This window comes from Camelus bactrianus, chromosome 15 (assembly GCF_048773025.1).
Source record: "Camelus bactrianus isolate YW-2024 breed Bactrian camel chromosome 15, ASM4877302v1, whole genome shotgun sequence".
NCBI lineage: Eukaryota > Metazoa > Chordata > Mammalia > Artiodactyla > Camelidae > Camelus > Camelus bactrianus.
This window is the reverse complement of record NC_133553.1, coordinates 63,327,550-63,353,322: the sequence shown is the minus strand read 5'-3', so window position 1 is coordinate 63,353,322 and position 25,773 is coordinate 63,327,550. Positions and strand designations below refer to the sequence as shown.

The window sequence follows — 25,773 nt, the reverse complement described above, 5'->3', positions numbered from 1 at the left end:
GAAGAATGAAAACAAACCAGTTTCTCAGAAGAGATAATATTTACCCATTCCAGAGAGAAATCTGGGCGTCCTCGTGGAGAAGCATTGTGAAAGGAAATGAACAATGTGCTTCAGAAAATTGTTCTCTGATGTACAGATGACCGAATATTCAAATGTATTCCTTGAAGCAGGCTCCCCCCCAACCACGTGTTTTAGGTAACTCTGTACACCTAAGAGTCATAAGAAGCAGCACGGTCCCCTCTCAGTATGGCGGAAGGATTGGTTCCAGGACCCCTGAGGGTACCGAAATCCAAGGATGCTCAAATCCCTTGTGCAAAATGACACAGTATTTGCATATAATCTCTGCACATTCTTCTGTATACTTTAAATCATCCCTTGATTATTTATAATACATAATACTGTGTAAATGCTAAGTAAATAGTTGCTAGCACACGGTAAATTCAAGTTTTCCTTTTTGGAACTTTCTGGAATTTTTTTCCAAATTTTTTTGATCCCCAGTTGGTTGAATCTGCAGATGTGGAACCCCCAGATCCAGAGGGGCAACTTTCTTTCTTTTCCTTGACAATTCTAAAATTCAGATTTCCAGCTTCTTTTTCTGCCGTTCTTTCTGACTCTTGTACAATTGAAAGGCATTTTTGTACTTTGATTCCTTGATCTGTGTTCAGCTTCCACCTGACTGCACAGTCGGAAGCCATTTGCTCCTTTTCTTCAGTTTTGCCCTTACTTCCTCTCCCTCTGGCTTATCCAGCGCCTCCACCCGCCTCAAACGCAGGTGCAGCCTCAGATTCCGGCTAGTCCCAAGCCTGTTTTGTCTACAGCAGGGTAAGCAGGCACCAAACTCCCCACATCTGTGTCCATCTCTGTTAGAGGCAGTGGTCCTCACCCACCTGGCTCTGGGGACCTGACATCGCCTCTGAGCCCTTCACTGACATTCCGACTTGGGATCAGGGACCTCAGGGATACATCCTAGGCATCCATGTTTCCCTTTCAGCTCTACTATCCTCCCCTTTCCAATGGTCAATCTGGTCTTTTAGATGCAGCAGCATCCTAGGACTGGGGTTTGGCAGGATCCTCATTCAGATCCTTGCCAGTGACTCATATCCCAGATAACAACTGTCCCCCCTGAACTGTGATGACAGTCCACCCCCTCCCCACCCCACCAATTTGCTGCCTGAAGGGCCACCTCAGCTAGTCGGCAGCCACCCCCTTCAACATGTCTTCATGCACAAGTCTCCAAACAGGTGACACTGGAAGGGACAGAATTAACCCATATGGAGAAATTTATTAAACAGTGGCATTAGAAGAGCACAAAGCTATTTTTTATGTTATAAATAAAATTCCTCTGTCTCCTTTTACAAGTCATTTTATCATCCACAACTAACGGTTTCAACAGTCCAAGCATAAAAATTGAGCTACTGGATCTATCCTGTCCCCATCCCCCAAACTCCATCAAAGCACAAGTGAAATTTTCCCCCACGTATGCTTCTGACTTTGAACTGATGTTTTTGAACCAACTCTAATACCTAACCAGGGGTCAGTAAAGGAAACACATCTTTGCCCACAAAGACACACTAGCAGGTTTTGTCATAATAAACTCATGCTGTATTATTCTCTCAAAGTGTCTGCAATTAGTTGATAAATCTAAGGAGCGTATAAAGGGCCGAAAAATATCAGCCAAGTGCTGTGATTCAATCCAGTAAAAACACCGCTTTCCCAATCTTAACTTAAAACATCTGGAAGGGATGCACTACAGCCAAAAGAGTAAAATTTATCGGTGAGGGGGGATGGGTGAGCTTTGTCTGGGATGGTGGATTCTTTTAGTTAGAAATGTCTGGTTTCAAAAGGTAGGAAGTCACAATGGCACTGGGTGGATTTGGGGGGTTCCCTTGGTGATTAGCAGCCCAGACTTAACAGTAATCAGTCTGTCTGAACTTCAGCAGACAGCAGATCAGCTTAGGGACTGGAGACTGGATGGGGGTGGGGAGGCAGCAAGTCCCTCTCCGACCTGGGCAGTGGTAGCGATGCAGGAGGTGTAGACACAACATTGGGAAATGGTTGAAGGGAAATCACTAGATGGAATGGAAAGAACTCACACAGGGTCGGGGTGATGTCAGAGGTGAGAGTGCGACTGAGGTCTAACGGAGACTGGGTTAAGACGACCACGTGCTTTAAGCATAATCCATTGCGAGAAGCTGGGTCCTGCTCTTGGCCTGGTCCTGTACTTCGCTGACCTATGGTCCCTGGCAAATCCTTTAACTTGTCTGAACCCCAATTTGGGGAAACAGTTTAACATAATCACTAGTAGTTTAGAATCTGGAACCAAATTGCTTGGGTCAACTTGCTCATGAGCAATGTGACCTTGCGCAAGTTCCCCAACCTCTCTGAGTCTCTGTTTCCCCATCTGTAATAGTGGGGTAAGAACAATACCCACTGCATAAGGTTACTGAGTTGGGAAGATTAAGTGAGATAATACAGGCAAAGTCCATAGCACAGTGCCTGAAATTCCTCACCTAAATGGTAGCTTTTATTCTTAAGAACTTGGGCTCTGGAGACAGAAAAAATAGATTTGGGCTCTAAATAGATTTATGTGCATCTCCAAGCCCCACCACTTTCTGGCCATGAGGATTTGGACAAGTTATGAAACTTCTGAATCTCAGCTTCCTTTTCTGGAAAATGAGAATAAGAAAAACACTGACCTCAAAGTGTTGTCTGATGGTAAGATGAATAATAAATATGAATGCAGAGATATTTAGTTTGTCAAACCAACTGGACATAGGAGGTAAAATTCATATTGGATTAGAGAGCGAGGAAGAGAGAGGGATCAAGGAAGACTGACCAGGTGTTTTGTTTTATAGACAGAACCAGACAGATGTGATTGGCCAATAGACAGTTAACAATCCAGGGGCCACCAGCCAACAAGTGCCCTCCATGAAAATACGGTACCAAGAAATGAACTCAGAACAACCCTCGCAGTAAAGCACTTAGCAGAGTGACTGACACGTATTTGGTTCTCAGACAATGGTGGCTGTTACTGTTACTTTTATTATCACTGCTACGACTGCTGCAGTGCTTGGGCAAAGCTCATGCATGCTGTTCGTATACGATGCTGCTCCCATCACCCACCGCTGGTCTCTTGCTTAATCCCATTTGTTAAAAACTGAAAGATGGCAAATAATATGTTGCTGCTACTTTTTGGATAGATTTCAAAAAGAAGATAAATGTTTGAAATCCATAAAGAACTATAGAAATGCATGTTGTTACTGGTGGCGATCCTCTCGCACAGCTCATTACGTGGGCGGGGGGAGTAAGAGGGGCAGCAGACGTAGAGCTAAGCCAAGTAATAAGAGCTATTTAATATGTTTCAAGTGAAATCCATTGTGGGTCAGTCCAGGTTGTATATATGAGTTTTCCTTTCTTTTCTTTTCTTTTTTTGTTGGATTCTAAAAATCTAAAGGACTTTTTCATAGTTTCTAAAACTATGAAAAAGTTTATGCTGAGTTTATGCTGAGATTTCTCAAGAATTCTTAAAGAATTGTGAATATTAGCATAGTTATTCAGAATTCCTCCCTTGCCATAGGCATACCTAATTTTTTTTTAATTTATTTTTTGGCGGGGGGGGGGCAGGTAATTAGGGTTTTATTTATGATGGAGGTGCTGGGGATTGAACCCAGGACCTTGTGAATGCTAGGCATGCACTCTACCACTGAGCTATACCCTCCCACCTGGAATTCTTTTTTCTAATTGCTCTGCCTCCTTCCTCAATAAACAACCAATCTTTATTTACTTGGCCACTTCCTGTTGCAGGATTTTGTGTGTGTGTGTTAATAAAAGACTAGTCTCCTTTATCCACTGATGGTATAGGCGACCCTTTGCTTTCACATATCCAGAGAGCATGTTCCTTGGTGTCTCATTTGTTGTGATGGACACAATCTGCTTTTAAGATGTTTGGGGCTTGAAGTAGGCTGGCCCACGGGTGGTTAAGTATCTATTAAACTTAGACTATAAACTCTACAAAGGCAAGGGCTAGATTTGTTTTTGCCTACCACTATATCCACAATGCCTAACCTTGCACATAGTAGGCACTAAATAAATATTTATTGAATAAATAAATGGCACACTTTCTGGATGGCTTATTAACTGGCATTATAGCGTATTATGAATTGGTCTTTCTTTTTCCTTATAAATGCAATTTTTGTTACATGACTCTTTAAGGTCTTTTACATTAAATTCAATTTTCAATCTTTTAAATTAATCCTTTACGATCTTTTGAATACAAGGCTGTGTTCAGCATCGTGTAACACCCTCCTCTTCTTACTAAGCACGACTATCTTTGGGAACTGCCTTCCCAGGAGGCCTATTTCAACACCTCTGTCTCTTTTTTTTTTTTTTAATTTTTATTGAAGTGTAGTTGATTTACAATATTAGTTTCAAGTGTACAGCAAAGTGATTCAGTTATACATATGCATACATATATTTTTTTTTCAGGTTCTTTTCCATTATATGTTATTATAAGAACTAGAACAGAGTTCCCTGTGCTATACAAGAGGTCCTTGTTTATCTGTTTTATACATAGTAATAACATGTCCATCTTTTTAAATGGCTTATCTTTTTAAACAAAAACATAGGTGTATCATGTCCCCACATCTATGATCCAGACGGGCCTGCTTTATAAAAGGCCTTGACCCCTTACCTGGGAAAGATGTAAAAGTCTGTGTTTGGGGGTGGGGCTCAGGTGCCCACAGAAGGGCCATTATATTATAGCTGATGGCAGAACACACATTGGGTAAACCTGAAGATCACTGCTTTTAGAAACGGCCAGGCACTTTGGGACACACAACCAGCTCATCTGTGCCTTCAGGACTGCCCATGAATTTTGAAACTATTCGATCTCTAAGAAAATTTTGAAAAAAGAAAAGCTAGTCACCTTTCCTAACTAAATTGCAGTCCACACTTAAAACCAGGAGACGGTACCTACTGTTAACTACGGACGCCATCCTGGGTCCACGTGTATTCTACAGAATCTGAATTTGAAATAAAAATTCACTATTACAGATCTCTCCGGGATTCACATATGATTTTATGTATACTCATATATTATACCAAAGAAATACTCTACCAGGCAAGAAGCACATTTTTAAGGGGTTTAGTGAACTTTAGCCAATAAAGCTTACCCTCAAAACATGCAAGTTTTTGTCTGGGTTGGGGGCACGCAGATCACTTAAACAAAGGCTTTTCTTGTCTCGGTTAGTGTCACACTCAGTGAGAGTCTGGTGTGAAGGAGAACAGGGCAAACAAGGCTCCGAAGCAGAGGAAATTCCTTTTTTTCGATGACACCGCTTTCCTCCCCTGTTTTCTGAAGGAAAGCTCAGATAACTGTGAACTCCAAGACGTGGTTTATTTAGTAAGATGAACTTGCTGATCTCCTGAATATTGGCGAAGTCAGCAGCCCTCCTTGGGAGCTGAACCCTGCAGTGTTTCATCGGATTTTGTTCTAACTTCTGCGATTGCTTTTACAATGAACCTTAACAGATTCCTGGATACAGAAGGAGGAGCTGGAGGGGTGTGGGAGGTAATGGGAGGATTAACTGAACATGCCCCCCTGCAATCTTCATAGCCTCTTCGAGCAATGGGAATTTTTATTACATTTGGAGTCTTTAATAAGCCAAACAGAAATAATAGCTTGGTTGAACTGCCTAGCCTGGGTGTCTGCAAAGTCTGAGTCTAATTAATGACTGCTGAGGCAAATGATTTTTTTAAAAAGCTTTTCTGCTTGCTACAGACACTACAATTGATTCTATTTCTGTTTCCAGGCCTGCTGATGTGAATGGTGCTCAGAATGCCATCTTTTATAGATTCAGTCCTAGAAAAGAGGGTGGGGGAAAAACTAAGGGGGTTTTACAAGAAACAGAGCCACAAAACTGCCCACTTGTCATGCAATGTAGGTCACAAGGCTCTGCATTCCCGGGCGCTGTTTTACAACGAATGCATCTGCACAGCATGGCACGGGACACCATGGGAAACGTGACAAAGGGGGCGGTCTCTGTGACTGCACAATTCAGCATAGAGCCTTTTGAAAAAGACCCCCAGGTCAACAAGTCATTCCAACAATTAGTGCCACTGGAGTTCCCAGCAGGGAGAGTTGAAGGTGCAGGAGAGAACAGGGCAGGCTCCACAGAGAAGAGAGGACTGGAGCAGAGCCTTGAGGTTGAGAGAGAACCTGAGATAGAATTCAGATGGGACAAAGGAGGAGAGGGCGGTTTCTTCGAATCAGAGACAACCTGATTTAAGAGAAGGGCTACTGTTGAAATACTCTCCCCCCCACCCCTCCACCCCCTCTAGCCCTGGAAAGAGAGTTAGTTCAGTAAAGTCAGGTACTTCCCAGAACTATGGGAAGGTGGTGCAGGCTTTGATTGGATGAAAACCTTGTGGGGTTTTGGAAAAGCAGGTGGGAGGGAAACCAGGAAGACGGGCTCTGGTCAAAGCTTCACTAAGGCCTGGGCCAGATCAGGGGCTCAATTTCTTTCACCTTCGCATGCATGGGAGGGAGAAATCAGCACAGGATTTGGTTTTCATAAGTAAAATAAATATGTATACATCATAGAAAAGATTAATTCCTCAATTTCAGGGATCTTACAGCTTCCTTGATAACAAGGATGTTCGTGCCAAAACTTGTAAGAAATCCTTGCAAATATAGTTGTGTTTGCTCAAAACTTGTTTATTGTGAATCAAACATGCAGAAAGTCCTAGGCACTGACTCACCCTCGCATTTTAATAGGAAGCCCAACGCAGGCTTAAATATTTATCCCAGGGAAATTGTCCTAGATGGGGATGGCTTGGTGCCGGTGACAGGGTTCTCCTTCTCAGAGGCAGGGTGCTTGGTTCCAAGCACCGCCCTCGATGGCACATGAAGTGAGGATGGGGGGGGGGGGCGCAGGGGGCATCACAGTAACCAGGCCAAGTGCTGGGATTCAAAGCTGCAGACCCATTTCAGTGTTAATCTGAACACAGCTTTCATGCAGGTTCCCATTTCACCGCCTGCAGCACTTTTGAAAAAGCAAACAAAGACCCAGGAGCCTCGCTGGCCCTCGGCTTCATATTTTCACTTGAGGGCTGGCACGACACTCACCAGTTGTGGTCAGTGGAAATTCCCCGAGGAAGCCACATTAAGAAAAGGCAAAGCAATAGTTTCTTCCTTTACAGTTTTACTGGCTTAAAGGGCTACAATCTTCCAACCACCCAAATTTTGCCTTAGAATTTTATCAACTGTATTCTGCAAAAACAAGTAGGAATTCTGTCCTGAGCAAGTGTGGAAGGGAAGATGTTCCTTTCAGCCTGGGTCACGAGGCCAGCTCCTCCTCATGGAATTTCACCCACTGAGCAGAAACTGAGATTTTCAGAGGCGCTCTCTAACAGGCAACAGCAAAGAGCTCTCCTGCCCACCCATGGTGCACACAGATCAGAGCACCCACCTGGGTTCGGGTCCTGCCTTTGTTATAACTGTGTGACTATATCAAGTTATTTCACAATTTTTGGTGCTCAGGGTCCCCTTCTCTGAAATACAGAGGGCTGCTTTCTGGCCTACCCATATTATTCAGTAGAGCACTGTAGTCATCTCATCAGGGGTGTTAGAGACAGAACGGAGTCAATACTGGATCACCACCCACTGCTGAGTGGCCTTGGACAAGGTAACTAATTTCTCTGACTTTGTAGTATCTGCGTCTCTGGAAGGAATACCGACATCTACCTTAAATGGTAGTCGTGAGAATTTGATGAGATGCCTACATGAAATAATTTGCAGAGTCTAGCACCCAAGAACTCACTAAATGAAGACTTTTCTTACTTGTACCTTCCTAAGGAAATAGAAGTGGGAGAAATCCTGGGCTCATGGAACTTGATCCCAAGCCTGCTCTCCCTCTTAGAGCTGTGTGCTCTTGGGCAGTTATCTGAGCCTCAATTTGTTCATCTGTAAAATGAGGATATATCCTTCACAGGGTTGTTAGGACTTCTACATGGGATAATATTAATGGAGATAAAGGAACAATGCTTGGCCCCCGAATAAATTGCCTACAGCTTTTGGTTTCATTCTTCCTTCTCCCTGTGTCCAACTGGTGGGAAATTAAAACAGAAAACACATGAGGACACTTTGAAAAATAACACGTTATGAAATCTGACACTTAAGTACTTCTTCCTTAAAGTAGAGAGGACTGAGGAGCAATGAAAAGACCAAAACACAGGAGTCAGATTAAGGAAGCAGAGAATCCAGGGACTTGGTGAACCCATGCCTTGGATAATCAGCTCCTGCTAATCCAGTGGTGATTTTCCATTTCCTCACATTCATGGCCTAGAATTGTGGAAAGAGCAGGCTCTCTGGACCTGGACATGGGTTCAAATTCCCTGCTCCATCATTATGAGTGGGCAGACTTGGGGCAGTTTATCTAACTTCCTGCACCTCAGTTTCTTCACTTGTAAAATGGGGATAAGCCAGATTAGATGTGGAAGCGCTTAGCAGAGGATCTGGTAGAGAGACATGCTCAGTAAATCATAGAAATTCTTCTTCATCTTCACAGGCCTCTTTATTAATGGTCCTGAGTGTTCATTTATTCGTCATCCAAAGGGGATATGGATAAAGCACCATGTTCTCTGGATTCCGAGAGTCTTGATTTCAGGCATGATTGTTCCAGTCCTGGGCTCTGTATCTGGCTATGGTTTCCCATTTCCCTGACAGTAAAATACCATGGCTTTCAAGGCTCCGTGTGATTTAGCCATCGCTTTCTTCTTCACTTCATTGTCTGCAATTCTCCACCTTAAGCACTTAAGCACTGCTCTTCTTTCATTCTGTTGTACAGCGTCGTAGGATTCTGCTCCACCAAGAATGTTCTAGCCATGCTCTTTCGATGAACAGCTCCATCTCATCTTTCAGGTTATCTCTTCAAAGGAGCCTGAGTTCTTTGTCAACCCCTTTACCTTAATCTTCATAGTACGTTAACTTCCTATATACCATGTATCACAACTTTAATTGTGCATATTTATTTGTTGACTTGTTTTCATGTGTCCTCCCTCACTAAATAGTAAAGTCCACCAGGACAGGGTCTCTACCTGCTTACTTGTAACTGAATGGCCAGAGTCTACCACAAAAGGTTTGCAATTAGTATTAGAGGAATGCATTAATATTAGCCCCTGAATCTTGATTTGGGATTTAAAAATAAGGTCACAATTAAGAGGTACAAATGACTATGTATAAAGCAAATAAACTACAAGGATATAGTGTACAGCACAGGGAATATAGCCAATATTTTATAATAACTTTGAATGGAATGTAATCTATAAAACTATTGAATCATTATGCTGTACACCTGAAACTAATATTGCACATCAATTAGACTTCAATAAAAAAATAAGGTCGTTATGGGTTGAGAACTTCATGAACCCTCTGGACTTACTGAAAGCTGCTCTGCACTCTTATTTTGGATAATTAGGCCCAGTCTATTTTATTATGAGAAAAATAAGCAGCCACAAAGCAACATTCATGGGAACACACAGGAATAGATGCTTCAGATGGAGGGGAGGGGGAATAAGAGCTTTCTTTTCGGTATCCAGAAGGAGAAATGAACCTACTTCTTAAAAACAGCCAACATTCAGGCCATAATTATTTCTGTCTGACTTAAGAAAGATGAGCCGTGCTGTGCTTGTCCCGTTTTTTCTGTCCAAGCAAACGAATTAACAACTGCAATAAACATGGGTTTCAAGTATGGGAAGGATGGAAACCACCAGCATGACTCCCAGATAAAAGCTCACAAGAATGTTATCATTCAGCTAAAAGTTTGGAGTCTCAAATTTTTTTTCCCCCATTTTGGAAGACCTTTTCACTAAAATTTCTTAAACAGCTTTGGAGTTATTTCCATCTGGGGGTAGTAGGGAGAACTTCACAAACACCGGGGCTCCGATTGAGCTGGGGTGAGTTGCTGAGGTTGAACTATTCAAGGACAACAGCAATTTATGCAGATAAAAATGCTCAGATGATTTGGGTAGGAGCCAGCTCTTGAAAGATGTGGCACATGGCTCATAAGAACAGGTAAGAGTTGTCCCTGTTCAGAACCCAGCCATCTGAAGACAGGGCTCCCGCAGTGACCTCATGATTTGGCTCCTGCCTCTGGGCCTCCCCCGTCCCCCTTCTATACACACGAACACTGCCATCAGATTTTCTTCTTAACTATCTTTTGTTAGATGTTCAGAATGTTGCTGTGATGACAGAACATTGTAGTAAAAACTCCTTCAAGGCTCTTGTCAATCTGCTTCCAATCCAATGTCAGCCTGTTTCCCATTACTCCTGACTCCTTTACCCAAACTCTCCCATCAGACAGATAGATATTATTATTATTGTCTTTGAAATATGCTTCGCTGTTTTCCAGACTTTGGGTTGAGATCATGTCATTACTTCTCTGGTGCTACCCATCACGCATCCTTGGTCTCTCAGGAATTCAGGTCTGCCCTAGCTTCTCTCTCCAGACTAGCCCCACTCTGAGCTTCCACAGGACTCATGACCAGGCCCAAATCCTGCCATTAATCATCTATTTAAATCACTATTTGGCTGTTTTATATGGTTATACTTCTATAGTTCTTATTGCTTATGTTGTCAAGTATGCCACCCTGACTCCAGAAATTATTTACAGCAGGGGTCCCTCACCTGGGGAATCCATAATTGGGGCTGATATTTCTCTATCCTTTCAATAATTTTCACTTTCTGGTGAAGGTAGTTTGAGTGGGTTTTTGTTCCTTGCAAACACGTCTTAAAGAAGAAGATTGTCATATGTACACATTTAAGATAGAAATTCCCAACCTGGGGTGGAATTACTTTTCACAGTTCTCCAAGCTTAAGGTCACATATATCAATGTTCTGAAATTACACCTGGGGCACTAATTAAAAAGTGCAGATTTAAAAGATGCAAATTCCTAGGTCCCGCCCAAACTGACTGTGACAGAAGTTCTTGGGGATAGGGCCTGGGAAAGGGTCTTGTAAACAAGATTCCATGGGTGATCTTTATGCATATCCAAGAACATCTAGAGGATCAGGAAGAAGCTGCCATTGATGTTTCTCATATGATGGTGAAGGGACTTGGAAGAGGAAAAAATTCATATGCTTTGAGGACCAATTATATGCCTGGAAAAATATTATGTATTTTCACTAGCATTATCTCTTGTAATCCTCAAACAAGCCAGTGATATGTGTCTTATTATTAATTCCTTATACAGATAAGGAAATAAGTGAAATAACTCATCCAAGGATCTATAAATGATAAGTTGTTGGGCCAGCCTTTAAACTCTGCGCTAGCCAGCTCTTAAGTTCTTGCTTCTCACACCGCTGGGGTTACTCTCCACTCTGCTGCGGTTCTGAGCTAAAACTGGAGGGAAGGAGAGCGAGCACATCCATGTAGAAGGTTTCCTAGGTCATTGCAGGGGAGCTGGGCAGATCCTGAGTCCCTGGTTGGTAGCCCCTAGATCAAGACGCCGTTGACATTTTAAGGGGACAGCGATCCTCTGAGCTCTGAATTTGCATCCTGGACCCCAAGTCTAGAGCCTGGTGAGCTCCAACCAGAGAAACCACTGGCTGTCTATCTGGTCCCCCAGCCTAAAGGTCGAGGCTGTGGCCCTTGCAGACTTTATAACAGGAGCAGCACACATACAGGCCTTCTGGCCGAGGCTTCAAAGACTAGCATCCTCCAATGTTCCAGCTGGACCAAGGGCCGAGCCTGGGTATGGAAGGTGGGAAACAGAGGTCCTGGAAGCCAGTGTCCTGTTCACTGATCGGGATGGGGAGATAAAAAAACAAGGCTGGGTTGGAAAAAAGGGCTGTGGACTGTGCAAACCCTGGGGAACATTGAAACACTCATATCTGGGGATTATAGGTTGAAAATCATCTGGGAAGATTTAAAAACTCCTGTTGCAGATAATTATCAGTGGGCAGCCAAGGCAGAAAACCGCTGGTGCAAAGTGCCCCTGATGGCCGAGCGATACAGGCTGAGCCGAGTGATGCAGGCTGCCTGCAGATATGCTCTGAAGGCAGGGTGCATCGGATGGCTGGGATGCTGAGGTCTGTCAAGGGCACAGTCCTTCCGGTATGAGAAGAGCCTGGAGTCTGGCTTGCTGCCAGAACAGGGTTCCCTTGCATTTTAAAATTTCCATTGCAGGGTAAAGAACTGGCACAGTAGAATGAAAAAAGGAACACGTGTGAAAGGCCAGAGGGCCAAGTGGAACAGGACAGATACAAAGATCCACAAAAGAGTGTTGTCTCAAGCAGAAGAACACCAGCCTTAGAGAGATGGAATGGGGGGTATTTACAGCAGGTCAGGGGGCAGAAGGGGCCCGAGTATCCCGTCTCAGAGGAAGTGCTCTACTCACTGAGTGGATGATGCCTTGCAGTGCCTGAAAGCCATCATTTACAGGAAACACATGATCCTTACTGTCTGCGATCCGCGCCAGCTGAGAACACAGCAAACACACACGGAGACGGGTCAGGCTTGGATGCGGAGAACTGAGGAAAGCCACTGGGTCCGGGGGGTCTCTATCTACTTTTAGATCCCAGAGGAACTTGAGGGCTTGACTGAGCTCAGGGGCTTCAGTGAAATACCTTCAGTGATGATGAGCTTACCAGTGGCCTCTCTGGAACAGGTCCGCAGGGTCGGTTCCAGCTTTTACATTTGTTTTAATACTTGTCTCCTTGGGAGCAGAGGTAAGAATGCCCAGCTAGATGAACATTTGGCTTGGGTTGATATATTTATGGATTTGGGGGCGGGCCATTGGCTCATTTTTCTCTCATTCAACCACATTTCTATTGGCAACTGTGTTTGAATCAAACAGAGTCAAGTTTCCTTTCAGAGCAACTTTAAAAATAAATTCAAGCTTTGGTGTTGGGTGAGGCCAATGAGTAACTTTAAAGATAAATTCGAGCTTCGGTGTTGGGTGAGGCCAGCAAATGGCGACCCTCATCTTTCACTCAAACGCTCTTTGAGGAAAGGACCCTTGCGATATGTTTGGCTGTTCCTGCTTTATGGAGCAGAGGACTGGAGAGAGGAGATGCTGATATGTGAGCTTTTCCACTCCCAAGTCTTTGTCTAGTTCTGTGATTGCCACAGTTATGGTCACAGTTGCGGTCAGTGCCAGGATTTTTACTGATTACAAAAGTAACACATAGTCATTGGGAAATTTAAAAAAACCAACAGTGTTGGAAAAAAGAAAAAAAGTTATTCCTAATTCATCTATCTATCTATTTATCTATCTATCTATTATCTATCTATCTATCCATCCATCCGTCAACCTTCTATTATTGTTAATTTGATATATATATAGTCTTTCATACTTCTTCTATACAAATATACACACTTTATTTAAAAAGTGGACTTATACTATTCCCACAGTTCTGTAACCCTATTTTACTCATTTAACAACATATCATGAGGATTGTCCATGTTAGTAAAACAAAAAGAAATTATGAAGAACATCTAGTTAGGTTGGTAACAAATTTTCAGTTTGTTTGTATATACTTGTACATACATTTTTGCCAACTTGCCAATTATTTCCATTTTTTTTTTTTGGTGTTGAAAATGCGCTGCATTTTTAATGGGGGGAAAGGAATGTTTGCCATTTAAGTAAGGACATCAGATTGGCCAAATTAAGTTTAAAACAAACAAGTTTTACAAGTTAGTTTAGTCTGTTGTGACATCTTGGCAATTTAACGTCTACTAAGAAAGATCAACCAAAAAAGATGCTGCCGGGATGGTCTGTGTTAAAGACCCTCAAGTGCGTTAGCAAATGGGTTCACGTCACTCACACATTCAATAATTCCTTTCCCGCTTAGTATTTCTGGAAAAATAATCTATCTAAAGGGTATTCATGCTGCTGACGCAGCCTCTGCACTGAGAAAGCACGCACTTTCTATCATTTACAAGCTTAGTCTGCTCCCAAACCTGAGGAAGTCCATAATCGTACCTGTGTCTCATTGAAATCCTTCACGCCGACACAGTAAACGATTGCACCGAGATCTCGAGATCTGTTGGCCTGGGCCAATGAAAGAAAGGACGTTACAGAGCAGCAGCGGCGAACACACTCCTTTTGGGTCAGGTATTTACTGAGCACCTACTGTGTGCCAAGGGACCACGAGGGAGAGAGTAATCCTTGTCCCCAGAGAGCCAGTACTCCAGCGAACGTCACCTTTAGTGTAATATGGTGGACGTGAGGAGAGGGATCAGTCTAACGGGACGCGTTGAGAAATAGCCACAGAAGTGGAGTCTCAATGAAGGGTCTGAACAACGAGGGGAAGAGAAGGGAGCTGCAGGCCAAGAAAAGTCATATTGATTATTCCGAGGAAACGATGGCTTTTTCTATTCCTCTGATGGGTTTTTATCGGCACACTTTCTCCCTTTGTAATGGCAGCGTGCTCTAATGGAAAGGATGTGACATTTGGAACCCGAGATACCTGGGTTTGATGCTTGGCTCTGCTCTGTAACTTGTGTTGGGGATTCAGTGAGATAATATACGCAGAGCTCCTCACAGGAGGCCTAGAACAATGCAGATGCTCACGGATGTCAGCATCCTCTGTGAATAAATAAAAGCCTTTTTTACTTCCATAGAAGACACTGGGTTAACGGTATGGAAGTATGGCCCTTATTTGAGTAGATGAACCCATGACCTTCTCTACTATTAAGTATTGAGAGGGCAACATAAGGAATAACATCCAACTTTGGGCTCGATTTTAACACTTTAATGGCTCTGGTATCTGATTTCCAGCTTCTTTGTTTCAGAAGAGAAAACAAAAATGGAAATCCTTGGTATATACAGTAGGTACTTAATAAATAATTAACAGTAAACATATAGTAGGTGCTCAATATATGCATATTAATTTGAATTGTGTCCTCCCCCCCACCTTAGTACTCAAACCCATTTGTGTCTAACATTGAATTTTAGAAGAAACAGAAACATACATCTTTTTTCTTTCGTGTTAGAAATATTTCTTGCTGCTTTCAGGATAAAATCAACTTTTAGATGGAGTCTAGCCCCAGCCTTATCTGCAACAACTTCTATGTCTCTTCTCCTCTAGTTGGACTTTATATAGAATGATCAAAACTGGCACAGTTTATTTTCTTTATATGTCTTGAGCTTTTCTTTTCTTTTTCAGATCTCCTCTTGCTATTAGCATTGGCATTCTCAATATTTTTCCAAGTTTGTATGTGTCATACCTAAAATTCTTTTCCACTAACCTCTATTTTAAGCCTCTGACACCTATCATTTATTTTGTATTCTGTTATTTCCTTATTAGGGTCTTTTCTTTATTTGACTGTTTTTGGGCACCCGAATAAGCTGTCGTGCATTCCCATTATATAGTTAGTTTCGACTTAAGAACATAGAAATGTATTATTTTCCAAATGCTCAGGGGGTCCCTGTCACATTCCCATGTGTGTTTCTCCATTGTGAATTTTGTATGGTTGGGGTAGAGGGGCAGTAAGGCGTTAATTAATTAATTAACTTAATTTCCTCATGCCCTTTGCCAACAGAGGCTTCAGAAAGCTGAACATCATCACATGGGAAAGCCCATGAGGGCAGCAGCTATGTCTGACTCACCAGTGTGTCTCTAGTGTCCAGCCAAGTGCCCACACAGACCGAGCTCTTAGTTAACACTGAATGAATGAATGCGTGTACACTTGTGGCTTGTCGAGGAAGAGCTTGAGGGCTGAGTGATGATCGGATTGACTCCTCCCCCAGAGACCATTATCTCCTTCCCTCCCAGCCTGTCTTTTTCCTTATTATGTTTCTTCCTGACTTGGCCTGAATGGCCTCTGTGATTCATGAAGCTTCAAAACATTCCCTTGGTCAACAATTTTCTTGGGCCACTTATATAGAGAGCTTAGATCTGAAACTTGAAAGAATTTCCTAAATATAAACCTCACTTTTCAATTCTTGGATAAACTTCTTTTTCAGAATCTCTTTATACAAACTGACAGCTTTATTTAGAAAGAATTCCTTTACTTGCTTTGAAGAGTGCTTTTTAAGAGCATAAAGAAAGGAAAGAAATATTGATGGAGAGATGACAACTTACTTTGCCACTAATTAATGTTCATGTTGGTTTTTAGTGTAAGAATCTCAATGATTAGTAACATTTTGACAGAACTGGTTCTTCCCTATTTCAAGTAATTCTTTCCCCTCCAATGTTTAGTAGAAATTGAGAGAAAAATCATACCAGTGGATTTGCTGAAAAGTGACATACAGTGCTTCAAAACTGCTTTCCATGAAGGCATGGCAGATATATTTTATTACTCAAAACACAGAGTGATATGCAGATATTTTGAAAAGGGAAAAATACCCACCATGTATGAGACATGAAAATTCACCTTAAAAAATGAGTCATTATTATTATTTTTCGCATATGAGACAGTATTTTATCCAAGGATTTTACAAGGAACACCTGTCCTTTTGCCCGAGGGGAAAGACAGCAGCCCATTTCCGAAGGAAGGAGCCCTGTTTCCACGTCTCCGTTTGGACAGACACAGGCCAGGCTGCCACTCACCTCCCTCTCTGAGTAGAAGAAGAGGTCCTCGTGAAGCTCTCCGTCGGTCAGAGCGATGATGACGCTGGCTGTCCTGTATCCTGCTCGGGCAACAAAGACCCGCTCAGTCCCTCCCGCCCCGCTGGACGGAACCCCCTCTCTGCCCGGGGAGTCCGTCTCTCACAAGCTCAGTCATCCGTGGTCAGCACTGTGAGAACCAGCAACTTTTCTCTGGGGACTGGAGGTAACGCCGGCATGAATAAGAAGAGCGTGGGTGAGACGCTAAAGGAATAAGTTTTATTCCGGGGGTTTCCAAATCTTATCCCCCCAACAAAAGGTCAATCCTGGTGAAATGGTCACCAGACAGAGTAGCCCCAGTGACTCCAACTGGACTATCTGCGTGACAGTCTACGTGACTCTTGCCAAGGTCCGAGGGCAAACTCTACCACCTCGGCCATTCATGTTGTTCTTAATTATGTGCAAGGCTCCTTGAAGAGTTTGGCAAAGAGTGACAGTCATCATGATTTACAAGCTGACTAGAAGTGTTACAGCAGTTGGCAAAACCTACTAGAATTCTTGCAGTGCTTTTTAACCTTCTACTAACACTGCTGATGGCTGACTTACAGTAACAAGGGTTGGTGTTCAGACAGGGTCTGTCCTATTTGTTGAAGTTTGGAGTGAAATAGGAGATTTTTTTTTTTTTCTTTCTTAAAGCCTTTACTTTTGAGAGATGACAGAAAAATCTTGCAGGTACACAGGGAAAACTAATACACCTCTACAGACCTAGAAGAAAAATCCTCACTGTAACACTGACTCTCTTTTAAGAGATTTGTCTCAGATAAAGAAATGCTATCATGAAAGATAGGGTACTAATGGTAATAATAGCTTAAATGGTAATAATAATAAGCATTATTTCTATGTGCTAAGGACTCTATTAAGTACATTTTATGCTTTTTTTTCATTTAAATGAAAGAAAGTTTAAGTCAAACTGATATCTTAATCTAAAATCATATCCACTCATAGTAATGAAGAGGCTTGGAGCTCAGAGGACAAAAAAATTAAATTTGACATAAAAATCTAAGACTTTAAGAAAAAATCCAAGAATTTCTTAACCCATCCAAGTATTTATTAACCTAATGAATTCAACATGCAAAACTGTTCATGGACATTACAGACTGTGGTCCATAATGAGATCTTAATTACTTTTATATAACATTTTTTGGGAATCATCAGAGCAGTAGAATTTGACCTGGTACCTGCCGTTTTTCTATGCATTCCTTCTCTGGAATAAAGAGTGTGCCCAAGGGTTACAGGCAATATCATATGTGTCATTTGGAACATTAAATTACTAAGGCATTTTCAGAAGCAAACACTGGAAAAAAACTAAATAATTCATAACGGTGATTCAAAACATAGTCTTACCTTGACTGTTTTCATAATAAATCTGCTCACTGGCCTGAAAAACACATGGAAGACCCATTAGACACATAGTCACTGTTCACTACTACAAATGCCATATTGGGCAGTGGGCTGTTGGATACACAGCCTGGGGTCTTGATTTTTCTATGTAATTCACCCAAGTTTCACTCAGATAGCAATGGGTGACATTCATCTAACGTTACCCTGACCTTTAACTCATATACTTAGAACAGGGATCAATATCTTACTTCTCATAGACTGGGCCTTGTATTCCTTAAGATTGAAGTCATTGGAATTGTCCCATATCCTGAAGAAACATACAGTAAAGGGTACCTTGGGAACAGAGAAGGCCTGTGTGTGGCATGATTCATGAGTGTCAGCCAAGCATTAGCTAAGAGACCCTTCATCAGTGTCAGGGAAGGAGGAAAGAATTTCATTTCTTCAGCTTTCCTGGATGGAGTTATCGTGTACACGCTTATGGGAAAATTTTTTCACTCTTGCCGTTGGGTGTTTCTCAGCACCCTTAATATGTGTGCCTTATCTCATCAGGCATTCCTGTGTTGATGTTTCCATTATCACATGCTATATTTGGAATTTAAAACTTTTTTAAAATTACCCTTTCAAATCCTTCATGCATGTAAGTGTCTCCTCCTGGCAGAACCTTCTGGAGTTCTTCTAGGCCTTGACGGATCTGTTCTCTGAAATCCAAAGATACCCTGTTAGTCTTGTTAGAGCATTATTTACTTTGCTGTTGGTAGTCACATGCGTTAATCTTTTCTTATCTCTATAATGCCCCAATCGTCCCCCAAAAGCTTATCAGCGGGAAAGTCTTTGTGGTAAGTTACCCATTTAGAGTCAGCCACAGGGTAGAATGAGTGTGATTTCAAAGACTGAGGGAAAGGACCTTTCTTTAGGAATCTGCATCTGCTCGAGGAAGTTTTCCATTTCCCGAACAGGACAAAGTTTTCATTCTACACTGGAAACGAGTCTTAAGACAGAACTGCTCCTGAGAGGACACAGAGCAACTTAGGCAATTTTACATCAAGACACGAAGGGCTCATGTGAATGAGAAAGACTCAAGGACCAAGAACACAGGGCAAGGCCACCACGGGGACCGCAGGCGGGAGGGGCAGGCGTCCGCAGAGCCACCTCTGCCACCAGCATGGTTGTGCCAAAGGAAACATGTAGTCAGCTTGAAAATAAAGACCCAAGCAATCTGCGCTTTCCAGGACAACCAAGAGTGTGGGCTGGTGCCCGTGTTTTCTTACTTTGGTTGCTCAAGGTGGTGGTGGGGCAGGAAGAGGAAGTGGCTTATGGTATTGGGACACGGTCCGACGGCAGTGGAAAATGGGAATGGTTTGGGGACCAATAGGAATCTTTGTGGACCATTCCCTCTGGGATGGATGATGTCCACATTCATGTTCCTGTCTTTTAAATTGCTCCATACTGTGCTGGAAAGGGCAAGAAAGTTTAGTTTCCGAAAAAAATATTAACATTATTGATGAGCAACAAGCCCACAAAGGATTTGAAATTGCCTTTCTCCCACCGGGGTTTCTTTAAGGGCAGAGGGTGGAGATGCACAATTTAAATTAGGTGGAGAAATTCCTTCAGAGGAGGGAGAAGGCCTCATTGAACATCCACTATGCACAAGGCTCTGCTCAAAAATTTCCGACTTCATCCTCACATTAAAGGTGAGAAAACTTGGGTGCAGAGAGGTTAAGTAGAAGAGCAGGGACTTGAGGTCAAATCAGCCTGACTCAAGAAAAAAAACAAACAAAAAACCCTCCTGGCTTTTTACTTTTCCAAGCAGCCTCCCAGCATAGAATGGTGCTGGAGAAGTGGGAAGTTTTCAATAACAGCTGAATTAGTGAACAGCACTGGCAATTTCTAACGCCGTCTGAGTACTTACACTGTGCCAAGCTTTGTTCAAATAATATATATAATTAATTCACTTATGCCTTACAATAGCTCTTTGAGGTGGATACTAGTGTAATATCCTTTTTACAGATAAGGAAACTGAGTCACAGAGAGGCTAAGGAAGTTTTCCAAAGCCCCTCAAATACTAGGTGGCAGAAATGGGATTTGAACTCGGAGGCCTTGCTCTCAGTCACTATGATAAATTGTTTCTCCCTTGAATAAATGAAGGACAGAAAAGGAAAGGAAGGAGGGAGGGAGGAAGGAAGGAAGGAGATTTATTACTGGTCTATTCTGACAATTGCTTAAAGAGGAAGTCCAGTGTAAAATTAACCTTTCATAAAACACGATATAACGGGGTGGCCATCGGTACAGCTGAATCACCAGGTTGTCAGAGGTTTTACAAGACAAACTGAAAAGGGTTCAGCCCGAGCTTGTCCCAGGCCCGGGCTGCTGACGCGTCTTAGGTGGCGTATTTAAGGCCAAGGAACTCAGACGTTGGGAAATATTCTGAGTGTTGTCTGCCTGTCTTGTCAGTGCCCAGATATCAGATCCCCTGCCCTGCTGCCCAGATCAGAAACTGGAAGCCTTCTTTGACCCCCTCTATTTTGACTCCCCTCTCTCCTTCTGGTCCCCTCCATAATCCAGTGGCTGTACTCCAAACATATCTTGAAACTGACACCTCTTTATCTCTTCGGCCAACCTCATGGTCTGGGCCACCATCGTTTCTCACTTAGACCACTGGCTCTCTTTGAACTGCTTTCTTGCGTCTCTTCCATTCAATCTCCACATGGCTGCTGGAGTGTTCTTAAAATATGGATCAAAACACGCTCCCCTGCTCAAACCCTTCATAGCAGTTGATTAGACTTGGGATAAAATCTCATATCCTTGCCATGACCTTCAAGTGCCTGCGTGGGATGGTTCCTCTGCTTCCCGACAGCCTCATCTTGCACCGCTCTGCCCCCATTCCCTTCACTCGAGTCCCATTGGTCTTCCCAAGCTCCTTTCTCCAACAGGTGCTTCCCGCCAGCAATCCCTGCTGCCTAGGGGCTGGGGATGCTTACTGCCCAGCTCTTCACCGGGCTAATTCTTACCCAGCCTTCAATCCCAACCTAGATACCAATTGTTCAAAGTAGCCTTCCTTGACTTCTCCAATTCAAATTAGCTCCCTCAGTCAGGTTTTCACGTGGTACCCCACAATTTTTGCTTTATAGCACTTAGGATATTTTATAACAACTAACCTTGGTTATGTAATTATTTGCTCAGTTTAGTTTAGTTAGTCTATTTCAACTCTAGACTTTAAGCTCCACGAGGGCTGGGCCGTGTCTGTTTTGGTCTCCACTCTATCTTCTGTGTCTATCATAGTCCCCGAAACGTTATAGACATTCAACAAATATTTGCTAAAGAGGTGAGAGGAGGGAATAAGCTTCACTTGGCCACGTGGACGGAGGCCAGGCAGGAGCTGACCTAGTAGTAATCGACGGTAGGCACGTCTGGGTCCTTGTGGTTACAAGTCATTCTCTGTCTTGTTCCTCTTTACATAACCCCCAATATTTTAATAAATCCCATTAAAAGGCATAGCTTGCAGGGAGGGTATGGCTCAAATGGTAGAGCACACGCTTAGCATGCATGAGGTCCTGGGTTCAATCCCCGGTACCGCCTCTAAAAATAAATAAATAAATAGACCTAATTACCTCCCCCCACAAAAAATAAATTGAAAAATAACTTTAAAAAGGCATAGCTTAATTTCAACTCAATCATTTGGTAACAAGAAAGAGCATATATCTGTGCATCAGAAGGAGGGTTAAAGATGAGTGCAGAGTCCCCCACGGAGGCCGTGATTGGGAGGGGGTCGCTTTGCCCTGCAGATCGGAAGTTCCATGAGAGGGACAGCAATGACAAGGTGGCATGCGGGTGAGGCTGGGATAGGAAAACTGGGGTTTGCTACTGAACACACTGAGGTGGCACCCTGTAACCATTCAGTATAGCTAGGGGGGCACTATCGGGGAGGGGACTAATTTCTGACCATCAGGTGGGTGGAGATTGGGCATTAAAAGTAAATGTGAACAACGACAAAAAAGGAAATGTGGCCTTATCCTTGGTCATTGACTAGGGAGGTTTGGGACATTTTGGTAACACTAAAATTGGAATACTGTGCTAAGCCTACAACTTAAAAAAGATGACTTGAAAAAAGGCATACCGGGGGTGTGGAAAAGGCTCCTTGGCTTGTCTGTGTTTCTCTCCTGCCAAAAAAGTCTGGGAACTGGGGTGTTTTCTCTAAGCCGACTTCCTTTCCTTTACAAGTATTTTCTTGAGCTTTCTATTTTTTGGTACCAGAACAAGCAAAGGCTGTTTTGGAAACTGCCCTTATCCTTGGTGCTTTGTGTCTGACAAGATACGAGCTCACTAGTCCCACGCGGTGGCCACCCGCTCCCCGTATAGCACCCCGGCTTGGTGAAAGACCAGATGACTTGTGGCCCCACCTCCCTATTCCATGCGCCTTCTCTCAGCACCCACCACGTCGACGCAAACCAAATAGACGTTTTCATGGAAACTGTGGGTCCGTTTTAATTCCGGAACAATAGAACTATTAATGAGGGTCTATTTTTTTTATGCTCTCTTAGAAATGAAAGAAAACTGGGATAAAGATCTTTTAAAGAGGTGATAAGAACTTCTCCTCTCTGAGGACTTGGTTATTACCCAATGAAATGTTATCTTCCTGGGAAACGAGAGAGTCTGGGGATCCTATGAAAAGAGGCTGCTATTAAGTCTCTCTTCCTTGGTGATTTCACATGTCTGCCCGTGTTTCTACTCAGAAGTTAAGGGTTTCCAGGCCACATGTCTTGTTTTCCTTTTGCAACCTCTGCAACACTTAATGATGGACACAGAGTGGGTGATTTGTTCTTGAATGAATGACTCCAGTTTGGATGCATGCATGCATGCATCCATCCATTCATTTTCAAAACTATTTATTAAGCGTGTGCTGTGCACCAAGCACTACAGGGTAGTGCTGGGGGTAGGGGTAGGGGTAGGGGGTGGGGGGAGTCGGTTACAGTGCCTGTTGGGCTTTCTGTTGCCCTGGAAATTTTTCTACACTTCTTGAAGATTACTTTCTGGGATTCCAGTTGTACTGTGACATTTTAATATTTGCTGATGAAGACATTAAAGATGAATGCACATAAACACGTCAAGAGGCACTTCCACAAGGTTTTTCCCCAAGTATCCAAGCGATGTTCCTACTGCAAAATCCTCCTCGAGGTTATGCAATGTCTACCACATTTTCGGTCTATAAAAACAGACTCCACCACCACCCCCCCAAAACTGAACATCGGCTCTTCATTGTCGACATCTTGCCTCCTAGTAAAAGAGTTTCTGTGGAACTGACTTTTCTCAAATGTCCTCCAGTTGTTGGCTTCAGAGTCTCAACTTGTATAGTAAACACACAGCACTCTTAACCACTAATGCTACACTCACAACATTTCCAGATGTCTTAGGGCTCCCGTGTTGGCTACAAACACATGGCGTGAACAGAAGAGCAAAGGTTAATTAAAGACATTTTGCTGCCACTTTTGGAGTCGTGAAGTCCCACTACCAACTCCAATCATTTACTTATAATGTGTAAAAATCATGTCCTTTTTGGGACTTTACCCTAAGGATAGGCCACTACGATTAATGACATTGAGATGCATGTGGAACCAAAGCTTCTTTGCTATATTTTTTTAACTGAGGAATAATTTAGATACAGTAACATGTGTAATTAATTTCCTTTATAATTGTCAAATTTACTTCTATAAAGTTGTTCATAACATTCCTTCATTATCTTTTAATATCTGTAAGATCTATAATAATATTTCCCTTTTGTTCACATTTTAGCAGTTGCTGCATGGGTTATGATATTCATCTTTATTTTATAACAGCTGATAATATTAACCATATGTTAATATTAACGTATTCGGCCACTTCTCAAATAATGGCAGAACCCTTTAATGTTACACTTCCATGTAATTCCCTCTCATCCTTTGTGCTATTGTGGTCGTGTCTTCTACTTCTGTATATGTCATACACTCCACAATAGGGTGTTAATTGTTTCTGTCTTAAACAATCATCTTTGTATGAAATTAAGAAAATATTTATCATTTTAGTACTCTCCCTTCCTTTTTATGTAGCTTTAGTTTACACCTGGTATCATTTTCCCTCTGAAGAATTTCTTTAGTACGTACGTACGTATGTATGTACGTATTCATGTATGTATGTATGTATTCATGTATGTATATATTCATGTATGTATGTATTTATTTATTGGTAGTGCAAATTTGCTGATCATGATTCTCTTAGTTCTTTCTAGAAATGTTTTAATTGTGCCTTCAATTGGATATTTTCACTGGATACAGAATTCTAAATTGACTGTGTTTCCTTTCATCTCTTTAAAGAGCTCGATCCTTTGTCTTCTAGATTGCATGTGGTTTTTCCTGATGAAAAGTAAGTGATTTTCATTGCCATTTCACTGTAACATGTCTTTCCCCTTCCCTCTTAGATTGCTTTCAAGGGTATCCCTTTATCCTGTTTTTCAAGAATTTGGCTACAGTGTGCTTAGGTGACTTAAAGAAAATTTTTTTTTTTTTTTTTTGGTATTTGTCCTGCTTGGGGTTTTTTCAAGCTTCTTGAGTCTGTGTGTGGAATAGCATGCTTGGTACTCCAATTACACATACATTAGACCATGTGACATTATCCCACAAATCATAGGATCTGGTTCATAGCCCACCCCCCATCTTTTCCCATTTTCTCCTTCAGTTTAGATAATTTCTCTTAACTTGTTTGTAAGTTCATTAATCCCTTTTCTGCAGATATCATATGTTTCAGTCCACAGTTTTCACTTGGTTTTTCCTTTGAGTTTTCTTTTTTCTCTTTTTCCTGATATCCCATGTCTTCCTCCATTATATTCACCTTTCCCTATAGATTCTTATATGTTTGTAATAGTTGTTTGAAAGTCCATGTCTACTAATTCTAATAATTGAGTCACCTGTGGTTGCTTCCATTATTGTGTTTTTCCCTTGATTAAGGGTTACATTTTCCTGCCTCTTTCCATGTCTCATAATCTTTTAACTTGTATTTCACACATTGTGTATAAAAAAAGCAGTGGAAACTTAGGTATAATATTGATTTGTTTTGTCTACTCACTACAGAGGATAAGCCTTTCATCTTTGTGAGCTCAGGTTGGGGGCCGAATACTTAGATTCCCCCTTGAGTTAGGCTGACCTTGGGCTGGGCTACAGCTTTAGTTAAAGTGTGTTCCCTGTTATTAGCCCAACTCCCAGCCTTATACCTTGCCCTGCCTTTGTGATCTTTTCTGTATTCGAGGTGGGAAGGAGTTAGGTACAGCTTCAGGTATTTTGGCTTGACCTTGGACTCAGCCCTGGTAGGACTCCAGACTCCAAGCATCGTAAGTATCCATCAAATGATGTGATTTCTCTCTACTTCTCAACAGCTCCTCTACTGCTACTTTCTTGGGAAAAATGCAGAGGGCTGGGTGAGGAGGAAGAGCTGAGAAATTTCTTTTTTTAATAGAGGATCTTTCAGATAATGCATCCCTCTGGCATATATCATTGTCTAAGGTTCAGCAGACTTTTCCTCATCCCTGCAAAGTCTCTGTCCATGGCTGATCTACATTTCCAGTTTCCCATACCCAGACCAGACATCCAACTCCAAGTATAGAAGCTTTTGCAGATCTCTGCTCAGCTATCCAGGGCTTATTTCTCTCTAATTCAGTTCATCAGTGCTTCCTGTGTGCCTTCTAGCCCCATAGAAACATATGAATTTTATTTTGTCTGGACTTTTCTGGTTGACCATGGAAATGAAGATTTTTCACATCCCTCTACATCCTAACTAGAAGCAGACATACTGTAAAG

General features: G+C 42.3%; 1 protein-coding gene across 1 annotated transcript in view; it reads right to left on the bottom strand.

Annotated features, from left to right (window-relative positions):
- ANTXR1 (ANTXR cell adhesion molecule 1) overlaps positions 1–25,773 on the bottom strand; it is a 218,303-nt gene that overhangs the window by 147,684 nt on the left and 44,846 nt on the right. Inside the window, exons 4-8 of the mRNA XM_074341267.1 lie at positions 18,570–18,651; positions 17,957–17,990; positions 16,556–16,635; positions 13,984–14,052; positions 12,397–12,477 (exon numbers count right to left, since the gene is read on the bottom strand). Of these exons, the coding sequence (XP_074197368.1) occupies positions 12,397–12,477; positions 13,984–14,052; positions 16,556–16,635; positions 17,957–17,990; positions 18,570–18,651 (346 nt within the window). The remainder of the gene's footprint in view (positions 1–12,396; positions 12,478–13,983; positions 14,053–16,555; positions 16,636–17,956; positions 17,991–18,569; positions 18,652–25,773) is intronic.